Source organism: Dendropsophus ebraccatus, chromosome 12 (genome assembly GCF_027789765.1).
Source record: "Dendropsophus ebraccatus isolate aDenEbr1 chromosome 12, aDenEbr1.pat, whole genome shotgun sequence".
NCBI classification, from domain to species: Eukaryota; Metazoa; Chordata; class Amphibia; order Anura; family Hylidae; genus Dendropsophus; species Dendropsophus ebraccatus.
The window spans coordinates 56,266,739-56,284,545 of record NC_091465.1 but is presented as its reverse complement, the minus strand read 5'-3'; the positions used below and the strand labels follow the sequence as shown (position 1 = coordinate 56,284,545).

The window sequence follows — 17,807 nt, the reverse complement described above, 5'->3', positions numbered from 1 at the left end:
GGAGCGCCCCTAGCTGTCGGCGCCCCGTGCGGTCGCCCGGCCCGCCAGTCCTAGAAACGCCCTGCTCCCTAAGGCGGTATTCAACTTCTGCTGCTGCCAGGAATTGAATGCTAAGGCCCAGTTCACACTGAGGAATTAGAGCTAAATTTCAGCGATGATTCCTCACCTAAAATTCTGCCTGAAAATATAGTGCAGAGCCAAATTCCATTGAAAGTTCAATGGAATTTGCGCTCTGCAGTTCACACAGTGGAATTTCCGCGCAGAATTTTCCGCTGCAGATCTGCTTTCTGCCAGAAGAATTGATATGTCAATTTTTCTGGCGGATTCCGCTGGTGGAATCCCATTAAAATTAATTGAGCAGTCAGTTTCTGCTCTGAAATTTTTCAGCGCGGAATGCTCATGGAAATTCAGTGCGGAATCCGTGCAGAATTGGTAAAAATGAATTTGATTAAATGAAAAATGAATTTGCATGGAATTCCGTCATAGGAGATTCCGGGCAAAACATTTTCCTCTGCCCGGAACACTTTCCTCGCTAATTCAGTGCTGATGCCAGTGCTGGCCCTTGGTGTGTTTACTCAGAGAGATTTATCTGACAGATTTTTGATGCCAAACCCAGGAATGGATTTGAAAAGAGGAGAAATCTTAATCTTTCCTTTATGACCTGTTGTCTGTTTATAGTGTGTTATTGGCTTCAATAATCTGTCAGATAAATCTGTCTTTGTGCATGATTTGGTTGGGATAACATTGACGAACGTTTTGACAGGTTTCCTCAGCACAGTACACTAACATATTTTGTCACAAAGAAAAAAAAAACATCATGCATCAGAGATACTTCTTTCTGTGTCTGATTTTATTCTAGAACTATGTTCACGCTATGTAAAAAACAATGGCTGTATTTCATAACAACAGCTATTGTGCAAATAACAACAATAGCTGACCAATCCTTAAAGGGAATGTACCATCAAGCACGGGCTGAAGCACTGGAGGCGGGCTGACCCACCCAAAGTGGGAGTAACCCCCTGCCCCTCTATGATACGGCTCTATTGATTCTAATGGAGCCGTATCATAGAGGGGCGGAGGTTTCCTCCCATTGGGGGTGGGTCAGCCCGCCTCCAGTGCTTCAGCCCGTGCCTGATGGTACATTCCCTTTAAGGTTAGCGCTGCCCAAAGAAACTCCAGCATCCAGAAGCAGATAAAAGGTTAAACAGTTTATTCAAAAAGCACAGATATTTACGCGTTTCAAGCATCAAGCCTCTTCATCAGAATAGTAGTGCATACAATAGCATGTATAGACATGGTTTAAATAGCACAGCAAACTTCAAAATTGACGCCAATCCTCCACTGGATCACCAACAACCTGCTGGTTTGAAAGACATGATACCCTTTTTTGGGTGAAATGCACAAAGCCCAAGGGGCCTAAAGGTAAGCACCTCATTAGCACCTTACCTATTTGACAAACCTGCCTGTACAGTATCACAGGAGGCACTACCGCCTGTTTTATTCTTCTCTCACTTGTAAATAACGTCCGTTATTTTACGGACATGCACAATGTTGGCTGATCGTTGCCCTCTATTCAATGGGACGATTATCGGCCGTAACGGACGATAATCGTTCAATGGAATAGGGCCTTTATAGTGCCGCCAGTGAGCGGTGAACGAGGAGCAAACGAGTGCTGACAGTGCTCATTTGCTCCTCACAGTCGGCCCGTGGAATAGGGCCTTATGGCTGGGTACACATCAGTGTTTTTCTCATTCATGAAAGGATGTGTCTTTATTAAAAAAACGGTTAAAGGAGAAGTCCGTCCAGACCCATTTTTTTAGCAAGTGCTGGGGAGGGGGAGGATAAAAGAAATAACTTGCTCTTACCTCCCCCACTCCAGCACTGGTGGCCGCGTACTGCCACTCTGTTCCCTGGCCACTTCCTGGTCTAAGCGGGGACTGGGTTGTTGTGACGTGTGAAGTCCGCTCAGCTAGTCAGCTGCCAAGGCAGGACCCCACTTGGGCCGCTGACTGGCTGAGCAGACCTCACATGTCAAAACCCGGTACCTTGCTCAGACCAGGAAGTGGCCAGAACTGGAGCACCATGATGCGGCCATGAGCGCTGGAGCAGGGGAGGTAACAGCATGTTATTTCTCCTGTTTTGTCCATGTTTTATCCTCCCCCTCATAGCACTTGTTAAAAAAATGGGTCTGGCTGGACTTCTTTAAGCGCAAACTGATTGCATTAATAATCTATTATATAGTCAGCATCCGCTTGCATATAGGTTTATATTTCTTCCTGCATTTTAACTTCTTCTGCACATGCTCATTGAAAAAAACTTATGATTAGGCTGGGTTCACACTGTTGTTTTGCAGTCTAACGTATCCGTTCTGTGGGAAAAAAACGGATGCAATTGTGTACACTGGTTTTTCCATTGACTTCCGTTAAAATAAAAAAAAAAAAGCCAGTACAGCCAGTTTTCATTTTTGGGCTTTCGTTGTTTTCTCCTTGTATATAAGGCCATAGTGCGTGCATTTTTCCATCTAGAGAGCCACATGAGCCCTTATTTTTTGCGGCACTAATTGTTCTTTGCAATGGAAGACGTCATTTTTGCCTAAATTATGCAGTGAAACCAGATAAAAATTATATGTGTGATGAAATTGAAAAAAAGCACAATTTTCTTTATTTTGGTGCAGGTTTGTTTTTACGCCGTTCGGCCTAGGGTAAAACTGACTTGTTATACATGTTCCTCAAGTTAGTATGATTACAACGATATGTAACATGTATAACTTTTATTTTATTTGATGGCTTTTAAAAAATGAAAACCTTTTTAAAAAAATATATGTTCCTTAAAATTGCTTTATTACCATGCTTATAGCGCTTTTATCCTTTGGTCTATGGGACGATGTGATGTGTCATTTGCGCCATGATCTTTACTTTCTATCGGTACCTTGTTTGCATATTTGCAACTTTTTGAACGCTTTTTAGTACAATTTTTCTAGATTTGATGCGACCAAAAATGTGCAATTTTGCACTTTAGTATTTTTTGCCGCTTACGCCGTTTACCGTGCGAGATTGAGAATGTGATAATTTAATAGTTCAGGCAATTACGCAAGCGGCGATACCAAATATGTTTATTTATTTTTATTTATAAAATGGGGAAAGGGGGTTGATTTAAACTTTTATTGGGGGGGGGGGGGATTTTCTATTAATAAAAAACATTATTATTTTCTTTTACACCCATACCAGAAGTCTCCCTGGGGGACTTGCAGTATCACTACACTGATCTCTCATTGTAGAGATCAGTATAGATATACTGCATCGATCAATGAGATCTGTGCTGTATTGCTTTCGGCTGCTGCAGCCGAAAGCAATACAATGGCGAGCCCGGATCAGCGCCTGAACCTGGGTCAGGACAGATGCGGGGATCGCTCCTCCTCAATCACGTCGGGGGGGGGGGGGGGGGGGGGGCACTTCGATCGGACCGTGCCCACTAATAGCTGCGGTCCCCGGCTGCATATAGCACCCGGTATTGCGCCAGTTCAGAGCTGGGTCGCCACGCAACCCCCCTCTGAACTCTCCTAGCGACTCCAGGATGTTCAGTAACGTCCTGGTGCAGCTAGGGGTTAAAAGTCATGTCAATTCTGTATGCAGAGAGCGGCTGGAGTGGAGGCGCGCAGGATTCCGCAGTGATGAGTTCCGCCGCAGAATTTTGCCACATTTACTTAGTGTAAACATACCCTTACTTGGTGTGTGTTTTATTACATAAAATTCCATTGACTCACAGATAACATCTGGCCATGGTGTTTTTTCTGACAAACTAAAAAAAAATTTAGCCAGTGTGAAGCCAGTCTATCTGCGCAAGAAATTTTTGGTGACTTTATTTTTATTTTTACTCTCCTTGACTTTTTTTTTACATAAACAGACCAGCACGGGGATGCCGAAGCCACGGTCATTTTTTGAACCACCGCCCAGTTCCCGCATACGGCGCCAGCAAGCACCATCCGGGAATGAAACACGGGGGAGGGGTCTGCTGGCCTGGCCCCCAGTGTAACTATCCCCTCCATTGATTCTGAGGGAGCCGTATCACAGAGGGGAGGGGGCTCCGTAATGCTGAGGGCCAGCAGGTCAGCCAGCCGTCCAAGCAGGCAGTGCTTCTGGATGGGCCGGTACAAGTAATAGACAGACACCGTGCGTGGGAATAGGGTGGCGGTTCAAAGAAAGAAACTCAACATCCCATAGCTGGTCTGTTCATGTAATAAACACCAAGTGATGTACCTATTGGTACATTAACTTTAAGATTAGCTAATACTGTATGTCATACTGTATGTGAGTTTGTACTATAGTCTTAAAAATCCAAAAACCCATTGGGGGACATTTATTAAAAGCGAAAATGCTTTCTTTTGGCGCAGATGGGCCCGATCGGCGGAAAAATATTTGCAAATGGTCTTTTGACGAATTTTTTTTTCACAACGGGCCCATTTGCACCTCCTTTGCCAGTGGGGTGGAGAGGAGGCGTTACAAGGGGTGCGGCAACACGCAGAGGGGACATTTATAATTTTTACTGGGGGGGAATGATACTGAGCTGGCGTAGGTTTCAAATTATTGAATTATTAGTGCGCCTCTACATAAATCCTCTGAGCTCCGAAGCTGTGGGACATTTGTAAGCCCATCATAAAAACGCCGGACTTAATAAATGTCCCCCATTGAGAGTAATATGTCAGTGGTAGAGATGAGCGAACCTCGAGCATGCTCGAGTCTATCAGAACCCGAGCATTCGGCATAGCGGTGGCTGCTGAACTTGGATAAAGCCCTAAGGCTATGTGGAAAACATATCCATGCATTAATGTTTTCCAGACAGCTTAAGAGCTTTATCCAACTTCAGCAGCCCCCGCTATGCCGAATGCTCGGGTTCGGATAGACTCGAGCATGCTCGAGGTTCGCTCATCTCTAGTCAGTGGGAATTTCACTAGGCTATATTGTAAATCACACTAAGGGTATAAACCCACACACCGTATACGCAGCGTATTTACTGCTGCGATACGCAGCAAATATGCAGCAAATACGCAGCAAATACGCAGCAGATTAGATCTAAATAACTGAACACAGCATCAAATCTTCACCATCAAATCTGCTGCGTATTTGTTGCGTATTTGTTGCGTATCTGCTGCGTATACGGTATGTGGGTTTGTACCCTAATGCTGTGTTTAAACGAATTCGAACGATAATCGTACGTGTAAACGCAGTGAACGATCGAACAATGAGCGAGAAATCGTTCATTCTGATCTTTTAACTTGTTCTTAAATCGTCGTTCGTCGTTCGCAAAAAATTCGCAGATCATTCTGAGTAAACAGTCGTTGCGAAAGTCCGTCCGCCCGCAGCCCGGCCCCCCGCTCATCCGCAGCCCCCTGCGCCGCCCCGATCGCCACCCCCGATGCACCGATCGCCCCCTCCCCCCCACCGATCTCCCGTCCCCACTCCCCCGCCGCCGCCCCGATCGGCCCCACCGCCCCGGCCACGAGCATACCTTAACTGCTCGGCGTAGCGGGTGAAATTCCCGGCTCTGCACTGAAGAGGGGAGCCGGGAATTACGAACACCCGCTACGCCAAGCAGGTAAGGTATGCTCGCGGCGGGGGCGATCGGAGCGGCAGGGGTGGCGATTGGGGCGGTGGTGGTGGCATTCGAGCCAGCGCAGGGGGCTGCGGTTGAACGTGGGGCCGGGCTGCGGAAGAGTGGGGGGCCAGGCTGCGGATGAGCGGGGGGCCGGGCGCGTGATCTTAAAACGATCGCAAAACGATTTTTCCGTACAATATATCGTACCATCTAAATGCTGATCGTTATGAAAAAAAAAATTGTTACTCCGACATTGTTAATCGTACGATCGGGCGAATTATTGTTTCGTGTAAACCCAGCTTAAGGGTCCATTTACACAGAAAAATTACCTGACAGGTTAGCTGCCAAAGATTTGAAGCTGAAGCCAGAAACATACAATAAACAGAGATCAGGTCATAAAGGAAAGCCTGAGATTTCTCCTCTTTTCAAATCCATTCCTGGCTTTGGCTTCAAATCTTTGGCAGATAATCTGTCAGATAATCTTTCTGTAAAAGGACCCTGACTCTTTAAATGTGAGTGGGTGGGGTCAGGATGTAACCTTACAAATCACCTGCCGAATGCATGCACCTGAGAACTGTGTTAGTGACTTTTGAGGAGCAAGAAAGAATGTATTTACGCTTCTCAGATAGAAGTAGATATGAGAACCTCCACCTAACCACTGCTTTGGAAGATTGGGACATGACAGAGGAGATGAAGCAGTGTCTGACTATTGACCAGTACTTTATTGGTAAGACTTCTTGTAAAGTAATTTCAGTAAAAGGTGTGAATCAAAGCTTGTCCTGTATAGTGATGTCGTCTTTCCACATTTCAGGTATACAGGTTTTTGGTACAGGCATTTCTTCACACTGTCTTATTTTATAATGTGTATTGTTTTACTGCGTGTATTGTATTTAGTAACTAGAGATGATTGCAATTTATCGTTAGGCTGAATACCAGTGACTGAAGTAGTTTAGTGCAGCTCTAGGGCTGCCTGGTAAACCTGGATATAGCCACACACAGTATTTTTGCTCAGTGTTTTGGTCAGGTTTTTTTTTTTTCAACCAAAACCAGGAGTGGCTTAAAAAGACAAAGAAAGGCTATGTTCACACACTGTTGAAATTTAGTGGATGGCCGACATTTAACGGCAAATCACAGCTGTTGTTTTGAAATAACGGTAATTATTTGTCACTAAAAAGTGAACCCGGAGCTGCTTGGTGTAGCAGGCCAGATTAACCCCCCGTCCAGATTATACCCGGGTATAGTTTGGCCTAGGCGAGAGTATATCCCGGGGTATAAAATAGCCTAGGCCAAACAAATACCCCAGGGTGTAAAATAGCCTAGGCCAAAGTATATCCATCCAGGCCAAATTATATCCATTTAATGCCAAACCAGGCCATAGTATACCCCAGGGAATAAACTCTATCCCTGTGGGTGTAAAACAGCCTAGGCCAGACTATGTCTCTCCGGGCAATAATATTATTACTTGACTGGTTTTCTCACCCCTGGCCCAGGCCACAGTAATGTAGTAGGGGTGTAAAATAGCCTAGGCCATACTATAAACCTGGGTATAGTCTAGCCCAAGCCACAATATACCCTGGGGTATAAACTCTATATTTGGGGGTGTAAAACAGTCTGGGCCAGACTATATCCTTCCAAGTTATCATGCCACTGGTTTTATCAGTTCTGGCCCAGGCCACAGAATACCCTAGGGGATATATTCTATACCGGTGGTATAAAATAGCTTAGGCCAGATTTTATTGCTGTAGGTCATAATGTTGTCACTTCACTGGTTTTCTCACTTTATCTCTAATTTGTTGAAAAGTGTGCAGATTTTTTAATTTTTTTTTATCCTACAGTTGTTCCTTCTTGAGAAATAAAGTACTTACATGGAACTGACAGTAGATGGTGCTGTCCCATCAGTGCATCGTCTGCACAATTTTTTTGAGCAGGAGGAGGTTTTTATGGGCTGCGCAAAATTTTACGGTTGTTGCACAAAAATCATTAGACGCACAATTGCCTTAATTCATCTTGCACACTAATTTGCGCAATTTATGCCTAATGGTGCGTTTACACAGGCAGATTTATCTGACCAATTTTGGAAACCAAAGTCAGGAATGGACTTGAAAAGACAGGGAATCTTAGTCTTTCCTTTATGACCTGCACCCTGTTTATAGTCTGTTCCTGGCTTTGGCTTCAAAAACCTGTCAGATAAATCTCTCTGTGTAAATGCACCATAAGGGTCCATTTAGATAGAAAGATTATCTGACAGATTATCTGCCAAAGTTTGAAGCCAAAGCCAGGAATGGATTTGTAAAGAGGAGAAATCTCAGGCTTTCCTTTATGACCTGATCTCTGTTTATTGTATGTTTCTGGCTTTAGCTTCAAATCTTTGGCAGATAATCTGTCAGATAATCTTTCTGTGTAAATGGACCCTAAGGCTGGGTTCACACTGCATTTTTGCAGACAGTTTTTTTCCATCCATTTTTGCAAAAAAAAAAAATGGATTGAAAAACGAATCAAAACGAATCTTTTTTTTTTTTTTTTTTTTTGCGTACACAAAAACGTGGTCAACCACACTTTTTGTGTACACTAAAAAAAAATGCATCAAATGCATTTTGATCCGTTTTTTTTATTATGGAAGTTCCCGGAGACGTGATCATGTGATGCGCGTCATTTCTGGTATCATGATCCGTGAATACTATGGGCATGAGAGGTATGTTTATAAATGTAGGAATCACTAGCTGTTCATATGATCTAGGAGGGGGAGATAGTTATGTGATGAAATGTCTTTGCAGACGGGGGATATTTCTTGTGTATCTTATGACATCCATCACATGACCGGGCAGTATCACATGACCTGGGAACGTCATTTCCGGTTTATCCGGCATTACGGACATGGGTTTCCATCTGATTACTTAATGTGATACATCTGTGGGGGTATGTACTGAGTGGTTCTGTGGGGTTTAGCCCAGCTCTTGTGACATCACCCTCGATAAAGCAACACGCGAAACGCGCGTCGGGTAAGTGGTGAGGTGGACAAATATACTAAGGACATATATGGGTAATATTTATGAACTGTAGTTGGTATTTATTTTTGTTTCTTTCACTGTGAGTTTTACTTATTCTTTCTAATGGATGCCCAGTGCCCAGTATATATGTATATAGGTTCTCTACTTACTGTTATTTATTATGTGACTTGGCACTTTATGTGATTGAACCTACTTGTATCCACCCTCTGTAGGGGATTTGTATCAGCTCCAGCTCCCTTTTACATGTATTTTTAACCAAGTTTATTTTTATATACATTAATAAAGGATAATACTTTTTCTATATCTTGGTCTTGCATTTGTTTCTTTTCGGTTTTGGTTTAAACATTTTGTGTGCATATAGACCTATAACACTAGAGCCATATTTAGGATTGCATTGGACACTTATGTAAAATAGAGCAAAAACCCTTAAGCCTTGCACATATATTTATGGAGTGCACTAATGGTTCGTTTACACAGAGATTTAACTGACAGATTTTTGAAGCCAAAGCCAGGAATGCATTTGAAAGAGGAGAAATCTGTCTTTAAGACCTGTTCCCTGTTTATAGTCTGTTTCTAGCTTTGGCTTCAAAGATCTGTCAGATAAATCTCTGTGTAAACACACCATTAATCTCCATTTATTAGCCAAAAAAAAGTACAAATGCAATGATGTCCCCTGTGTGTTTAGATTTATAAGATTTACATCAGTCAGCTTCTGACTTAACTCAGCAGACAAAGCTGAATCCCCAATAAATTGTTGAAAAAATAAGTAATTCTTGTTTCTATCACTCAATGCTACTGATTTCATGGGGGGATAAAACGGCCTGAGGGTGTATGAATTTGCCTAGGCCAAAATATACCCTAGGCCATTTTAACCCCGGGTATAGTCAGGGCTGGGGGTATACTCTGGCCTGTTACACTGGTTATAAAGTGTCAGTGTGTTTTTTTTTTTTTTTTTTTTAAAGCAACTCTGTACCCACAATCTGAACCAACCCCCCCCCCCCCCCCCCCAAACTGCTTGTACTTTCCGATAGCTGCTTTTAATCCAAGATCTTTCCTGAGGTCCGTTCGGCAGGTCATGTAGTTATTGTCCTAAAAAACTACTTTTAAACTTGCATCCCTCTGTAAAATTGGCATGGCCTAGAGTACCCATGTCCAAGGATTGCGACACTTCTCCATCCCTCCAACCCGCCCTCCTCATTATTAGGAATGCCCCTAGAACAATTTTTCCTATTCATCACCTGTGTGAACACTGCACATGACCTGGATCATTTAGGCACCTGTGCAGTGTTCAGACAGGTGATGAATAGGAAAAATCCTGCCGGGAGTATTCCTAGTGATGAGTAGGGGTGTTGAAAGGGCGTACACACTCTAGGCCATGCCAATTTGACAGGGCTGTAAGTTTTAAAGTTGTTTTTTAAGACAATTACTGCATCACCTGCCAAACGGATCCCAGGACAGATCTTGGATTAAAAGCAGCTGTCTGAAGGTACAAGCGGTTTGGGGAGGCAGATTGTGGGTATAGAGTCGCTTTAAGGTAAATAATCAGGAGCCCTATATACTCCCAACAGTTCTGCACGGTTTATGTAAATTGTAACTTATGCAATTATTAGAAATAAAATAAAACGTTTAACATCCTCAATACCGAATACCTAAAAGTCATGTTATAAGACTTAATACAAAGACATTGGCAGTGTAATACAGAGGCTGGTTACATACAACATTCAGGGCTGTATTTGAAGCTCCTGCTGCCCTAGGCCCTAAACCTGAAGACGCCCCATTTTCACTGACCTAGTTTATGAACAATCCTATCGATAATTGATCAGTCTAAATCCTTATTCCCATATTCCATGTGTGGTGTCCCACCACAGTGGTTCTTTTTCTTTTCAAGTTATTTTATTGTTAACCACTAGATGTCAGTGTTATATATTTCTGTGTATTGCACACAGGGGCGAAGCTAGGGGTTCAGCCTAGGGGGGGGCGAGTGAGTCTCAGAGGGCCCCCAACCGATTATGTTACCCATAGGGAACCTCAGTAGATGACAATGCTTTCCGAATAATATATAGGGTATTTTCTACTACATTATTCATAGTGAACAGGGACTGAGAACAGTGGAAAAGACTTTCTACACTTCCCATATATACCCATGAAAAATTAGGGGGTTATCCAGCATTGCAAAAACATAGCGCCACTCTTCTCCAAAGCTTGGATGTAGTAGTGTAGCTCAGATCCACTAAAAGCGAATGGAACCAAGTTGTAATACCACAAACAACATAGAGGAACAGAGAAACAACAGAGGAAGCTATGGCACTGTTTTTGTTTTCTAATTAGCCATCCATCCATTCTTCTATCTCTTTATCTCATATCTATCTGTCCAATATCTATTGGTCAGCATGAGGACCACACCATAGCTGATGGTCAATGACCAAATAGGCAACACCAAAAGGAGATACCCGCAATACCAATAGAGTACATGTATAGTGCAAATGCTGGGTAATAACAATAAATAGTCCCATGCAGTTCAAGGCAATTATACTAAATAACCTATATACAAAAAGCCAGACTATTGCAAACTAACTAAATAATAGTTACTTTACGAATTCATAGAAACAATACATGACAATACATTAAAAATGTAGAAGAAATCAGCACCGATAATCATAGTGTACAGGGTATATGAGAGCAGCCAATTTATGCCTCCATGTAGTATTTAGACCCAGTTCTAGCCCTCATATAGTTCGCAGGGTCCCTCTATGCTCTCATATAGTGAATAGGCCACCATCTATACCCTAACATAGTAGATTATCCCCCCTTGTTGCTCCATATAGAAGATAGACCCTCCCTGTGCACCCCCATATAGTAGTGAGGCCCCTCCTGTACCTTCATATTGAAATTAAGCTTCTCTGTGCATCCATATAGTAGTTAGTAGTAATTATTTCCCTCTGTTTCCATGTAGTAGTAGTTAGGGCCCTCTGTGCCCTCATATAAAGGTTAGACTCCCCTCTGTGCATCTATCTAGTATTTAGACCTCTCTGTGCAGGCAACCCCCGCCCCATCCCCATCCCCATCCCCTTCACCATCTCATGTAGGTAATCCCCCAGCAGTAATCTCCCTGGTAATCCTCCTGGTGGTTAGACACCACCACTGTGAGTAGACTGTACCTCCAAATTAGGTACCCCCTTTTCAGTAAGCCAGCACATTCCATATTCAACCCCCCTTGGTAACATGCTTCCTAGGAGATAGTCCCTCCCACCCACCCACATAGGTCTCCTCCTTTATAACAAAAAAAAAGCCATACTTACTGGCTGTGCGGTTGCAGTACTATAGTCTTCTGAAGTCAACTCTCTCCCTGCTCTGTGAGCACACGAGTGACATCAATCATGTCCCACAGTGAGGGAACAGCCTTTTTTGGCCACAACAGTGATTGGCAGAGTGGAGAGCCAATGCTCTCCTTGCCTTGTCAATTATCCTGCTGCATTTAACTGTATTTAACTGTATGTTCTTCTCGTATACAAGCGCATACAGCTGAATGGTCAGACACAACATTCTGTAGCCATGTGGGCCCCCCTAGGGGCACTGGTTGCTGGCCAGGGGCCAACTACAGCCAATAGACATTTGTTAAAGTGACACTGTCACACCCTATTTGCATTTTGACTGCTCTCCACAGATACTTATTTTATATCATACCTCCATGGTGCTTGTTCTGGTAAGTCATTTTTATCACCTGTGTATTGGTATGTGGGCGGGGTCTCGCTGCCTTTGTGCCACATCGCTTTGCCCCTAGCACCACTTAACTCCGCCCCCATCCGTGACATTATCGCATAGGCCCGCCCCCTCAGCAGCCATGGGAAGGGCCAGCCTAAAGTTCTAGGACCCACCCCCCTAGATTGTCCCACACCAATGGCCGCAGAGGGGCGGGGCCTATGCGGCGATGACTTCACGGATGGGTGCGGGGCTAAGTGGCACAAAGGCAGCGCCCCGCCCACATATACCAATCCACAGGTGATAAAAACTACTTTTTACCAGAACAAGCACCATGAGGTGTGATATAAAATAAGTAATTAAAGCTGTAACATTTACCCTTTACACCTGTGGAGAGCAGTCAAAATGCAAATAGGGGGTGACAGTGTCACTTTAAGTCTGCCTGCAAAAGCAATAGCTTTTGCGGACAGCATTAACTGGCAAAATCCTCAGTGGGCCCCCTGCCTGTGTGGGCCCGGGTGCGGCCGCCCCCTCTGCCCCCACCAAATTACGCTACTGATTGCACAGCTGTAGTTTATGATGGGTTACTGTTGTTTCTGTACCATATGGTCTTTGCTGACCAATGGAGATGCTTCTTTCTCTCAACCTATCTCTATCCTCTCATTCCTGCGTGTACACAGACACCTCCCCACCAATCCCAGGGAAGTTCACTTAGACCCCTGTAGGAGGAGTTTTGCACTGGTGGGAAGTTAGTCAGTCTTAGTCAGGTTCCTGTACAGAGATGACACAAGACAAGAAAGTCCCAGTCAAGCTGGGCCCTGGCTTATGCCAGTGTAGTCTAGCCGGGGTAGTGAACAGAAACACTTGTATGGAGAATGCAGAGGCTTTCTTTTCTAAAACTACCACTACAGACATTATGCAGTGCTAAGCAGCTGAAAGAGGACAAGTCAGAGATCACCCCAGCCCACTCCGAGAAGCTCTCTGACTGTACCCATAATCTGACCCTCCCCAAATCGCTTGTACCTTCAGATAGCTGCTTTTAATCCAAAATCTGTCCTGGGGTCCGTTCGGCAGGTGATGCAGTTAATGTCATAAAAAAACTTTTAAACTGGCAGCCCTGTGTCCTTTGGCTGTGGCTTACATTATGTATGCATTAGGCTGGCACAACCTCTCTGTCCCCCCTCCCCACCCTCCTCATCATTAGGAATGCTCCAGGTAGATTGCCTCCTATTCATCAGCTGTGAGAGGACGGCACAAGGGCTGGATCATTAAGTCACCTGTGTGTTTTCACTGCAGAGGAATAGGAAAAATGGTGAGGAGGGACGGAGAGGTTGTGCTAGCCTAATGCAAACTAAGCCACAGCCAAAGGGCACGGGGCTGCCAGTTTAAAAGTTTTTTATGACAATAACTACATCACCTGCCGAACGGACCACAGGACAAATCTTGGATTAAAAGCAGCTATCTGTAGGTACAAGCGGTTTGAGGGGGTGAGATTGTGGGTACAGAGTCGCTTTAAAAGAGCAGGGTGGTATCCTAGACAGAGGAACTGACCCGGATAGTGTAAAGCAACCTTAATCAAGGTCTACGTATCTCACAGCGCAGGTGACAACGGGACATGCTCGGACACTTAGCTACACTTGGGTAACCAAGACTGGGGCTTGTGTCACCCTCGTAGGATGGGTAACCCGACACTGCAATGCAGAAGGTGGTTATAGCGACCTTCAGATCAAAACATGGGCGCAAGTATTCTCCTCTTCTCAAAGTATTTCTTCTCACCTGGCAAAGCAAATAACTACACTGGGTTGGGGCTCTCCAGACAAACTCCCCTCTACTCTTGTACTCAACTCAACTGAACCAGCACTGCCTCTCTACCACTTTATTTATTCTGCTGGGACTCCGTGATAATTGCACCATCCTTGGGTCATTCTTCCATTTCTGTGGGTGGCGACACCGACAGTCCGGGTGGGTCATCTCCCCACTCTGAACCACCGTGATAAGAGCCCAAGGGACCCATCACACTGGATAACACTGCCATACCACACCTGATACCACCATACTGTGACTGGATAATACCACCATACCAGTTTTTCTAATACAATTTTGGGGTACATGGGACTTACTGGTTGGTTATTATTCAATGTTTTATATAGGATCAGATATTACCAAAAGATAAAAATAATTCTGCCATTGGGTACATGTTTACCACACAAGATCAATACTATTCTGTTTTCATACCCTGGAAGTGGTTCATACCAAATACAGTGGTCCTTCAACTTACAATGGCCTCAAGAGACAATATTTTCAACATACAATGTGTCTTTATGGACCATCATAACTTGAGACCATACTCAACAAACAATGGTAAACAACTGGTAAAATCCTAGTATTAGTGAAGTGCATGCTGTGGCTGTCTGGTATCTCCTCACTACATTATAGTGTGATACTACATGTCCTGTACTGCTCTTTACCTGTGCCAGGATGAGCTGCACCTTTGGGCACCAGGTAATGGCGGTTTCATTTTATTTTCTTGGACCCTGTGTGATCCATTTAAACCCTTGAAAATGCAACAGTCCTCTACATAGAAAGTAATTTAGAGTGTTCTGTAACTCTTTCTGACTGTTGTATGTTGTAAGGGTTTGCTGTGTCCATATTAGCTGCTTATTTTCCTTAAAATTTTCATTTTTATTCTCCTTTTGGGGATTTAGAACCAATTACCAGTTTTCCATAGAGTTTTGGTCTCAACATACACTGGTTTCAACATACAATGATTGTCCTGGAACCAATTAATATTGTATGTTGAGCAGTAGCGTAATTTGGTGGGGGCAGAGGGGGCGGCGGCTCCCGGGCCCACAAAGGTAGGGGGCCCGCTGAAGATTTCGCCAGTTAAAGTTGTCCACAAAAGTTACTGCTGTTGCAGATAGACCTAACAGATGTCTATTGGCTGTAGGTGGCCCCTGGCCAGCAATCAGTGCTCCTGGGGGCCCACACGGCTACAGAATGTTGTGTCTGACCATTTAGCTGTATGCGCTTGTATGCAAGGAGAACATGCAGCAGGATTATTGACAAGGAAAGGAGAGCATTGCCTCTCCACCCTGCCAATCACTGTTGTGGCCTTAAGAGGCCGTTCCCTTCCTTAGAGCTGTGGGACGTGAGTGATGTCACTCCTGCACTCGCAGAGCAGGGAGAGAGTCGACATAAGAAGACTACAGTACTGAAACCGCACAGCAGGTAACTATGGCTTTTTTTCCCCTTAGTTAAAAAGGTGGAGACCTATATGGGTGGTTGGGGCTAACTCCTGGGAAGGATGTTATCTGTGGCGGTTGTGTGGTGTGCCCCCGGGGTGTTGTGTCAGAGGATCGGCTGGTCACTTGCTACGTTTTGAGGTGTGACGCTAGCTTTATGGCGGTTGGCAGAGATACAGCCGGACCCAGTGATGTTATGTTCTGACGCTAGTGCCGGTTGGGCACACAGGTGTGGTGGCACCCCTGCTTTTATTTTAAAGGGCCGGTTGTCCGTTGTTCCCCTGTGAACGGTGTCCTACTGGACTGCTATGGGGTCCCTTGGGATGATATTGCGGTGGACCAGAGTGGTGTAGTGACCCTCCTGGACTATCGGAACTGCCACCCACAGAAAAGGGGAAATGTCCCAAGGCTGTAGTGTACATTGTGTCGGTGTGAGGTGAAGAATCACAGAGTTTCTTTATCATAAATAAGCTTGTTTTTACTTGAAAAGGGCCGTATTAAGGTAGGTGGAGGCCCTGGTCGACAATTTTGTTGGGCCCCCCCCATTTTACCCCCCAAGAGTAAACCATACAGCGATCTATACAGGTGGCTACTTCAGTTTCCAACCATGTACACTACCTGAAGCAGTAAAGAGCACCCAGAAAGTACTTAAAGGCTGTGAAGAATCTATAGTGGTACATGTGAAGGTACCCTAAGGATTAAAATACACAGCTGTGTGCAACCCATGATATGGCATATATAGCCTGCATGCAGCATATGACATAGGTTATGTCATATGCTGCACACAGGCATGTGTGCCTGTGAGTATATATATCATAGGCTGCACACAGGCTATATGTCGGGTTATGTATCATATGGTGCACACTATTTTGTGTTTAAAGCCTAAAGCTATGTTTCCACAGTGCAGTTGTATTTATTTATAGTGTACCTACACTAGTGAAAAGTTATACTGGCCCAACAGAGCAGGGGAGTAGGCCTGGTCACACATTCTGGCTCGCAGGACAAATCAAATACAATCCCCAACATGCTACAGATGTAGCAGAGGTGAATTTCCTTGAGGTAATATGATGTTTTTTACTGCAATGTCCCCTAACGTCAAGTCCTTTCTGTGAAGTAGCTTTTACCTGTGCAGTCCCATGCAAAATATAGAGGGCTGGCCTGTCTACTTATTTTTTTTTAAACCATAAACAAACCTGGTTCATCCTGCCTGAAGGAGTGGCACGATTTATGGTTGGTAGGAGCAGGGATAGGGAGCTGGGCGGCAGTGTTACACTGGGGTACTTTGGGCCCACCAGGGTAACTCACTCTAGGGATCCACCCTACATAAACAGATTTAACCAGCACCAAACCATCCGCGTTAGCACAGTGATTTTGCATATAGCCATGTATGTGACCAGTGATGCTAGCACACAGCCAGTCACTTGTACAATTGTTTCTGTAGCACCATATACACAAAGCACAGAGTGCCTGCCACATATGGTTTTTGATGGTTTTCTTACCTACAGAAATTCAGCTTGGCACTGCTTCCAAGTTTTGGTTCCTGGTCCAGTTAAAAAACAAACAAACACATTTAGGGTATGTTTACATGTACAGGATCCGCAGTAGATTTGATGGCCCAGATTAGATTCAAAGCAAATCTGTGCCATCAAATCTAGTGCAGATCCTGTACGTGTGAACACACCCTAAGGGTGCCTTCACACAGGACGTCTCGCAGTGGAAATCTACCTGCGAGTTTTACAGCGAGATGAGCTGCGAGGTAAGATCCTGGCAGGTCCCTGTGAATACATATTTACAGTATATAATTCACTCGCCCCCTTAACCCCTTAATCTGCTCCCGCTGTCTGTATATATTACCTGTCTCCTTGCTGCATGGGGTCCTGGCTTCTTGCTCTCCCGCCCAGCCAATCAGTGGCTGCGGCTGGGCAACACACTGATTGGCTGGGCGGAAGAACAGGAAGCTGGGACCCTGTGCAGCAAGGAGACAGGTAATTTATACAGACAGCAGGAGCCGATTAAGGGGTTAAGGGGGCGGCTGCATTACATACTCATAGCAGTCTTTATGACTAGAGATGAGCGAACCTTGAGCATGCTCAAGTCCATCCGAACCTGATCATTCGGAATTTGATTAGCGGGGGCTGCTGAAGTTGGATAAAGCCCTAAGGCTATCTGGAAAACATGGATAAAGTCATTGGCTGTATCCATGTTTTCCAGACGACCTTAGAGCTTTGTCCAACTTCAGCAGCCACCACTAATCAAATGCCGAACG

At 44.6% G+C, this 17,807-nt stretch overlaps 1 protein-coding gene across 1 annotated transcript in view; it reads left to right on the top strand.

The window, feature by feature from the left end:
• Positions 1-6,153: 6,153 nt before the first annotated feature.
• FOXR1 (forkhead box R1) overlaps positions 6,154-17,807 on the top strand; it is a 55,388-nt gene continuing 43,734 nt past the window's right edge. Inside the window, exons 1-3 of the mRNA XM_069946665.1 lie at positions 6,154-6,319; positions 17,244-17,297; positions 17,443-17,526. Coding sequence (XP_069802766.1) covers positions 6,154-6,319; positions 17,244-17,297; positions 17,443-17,526 — 304 coding nt within the window. The remainder of the gene's footprint in view (positions 6,320-17,243; positions 17,298-17,442; positions 17,527-17,807) is intronic.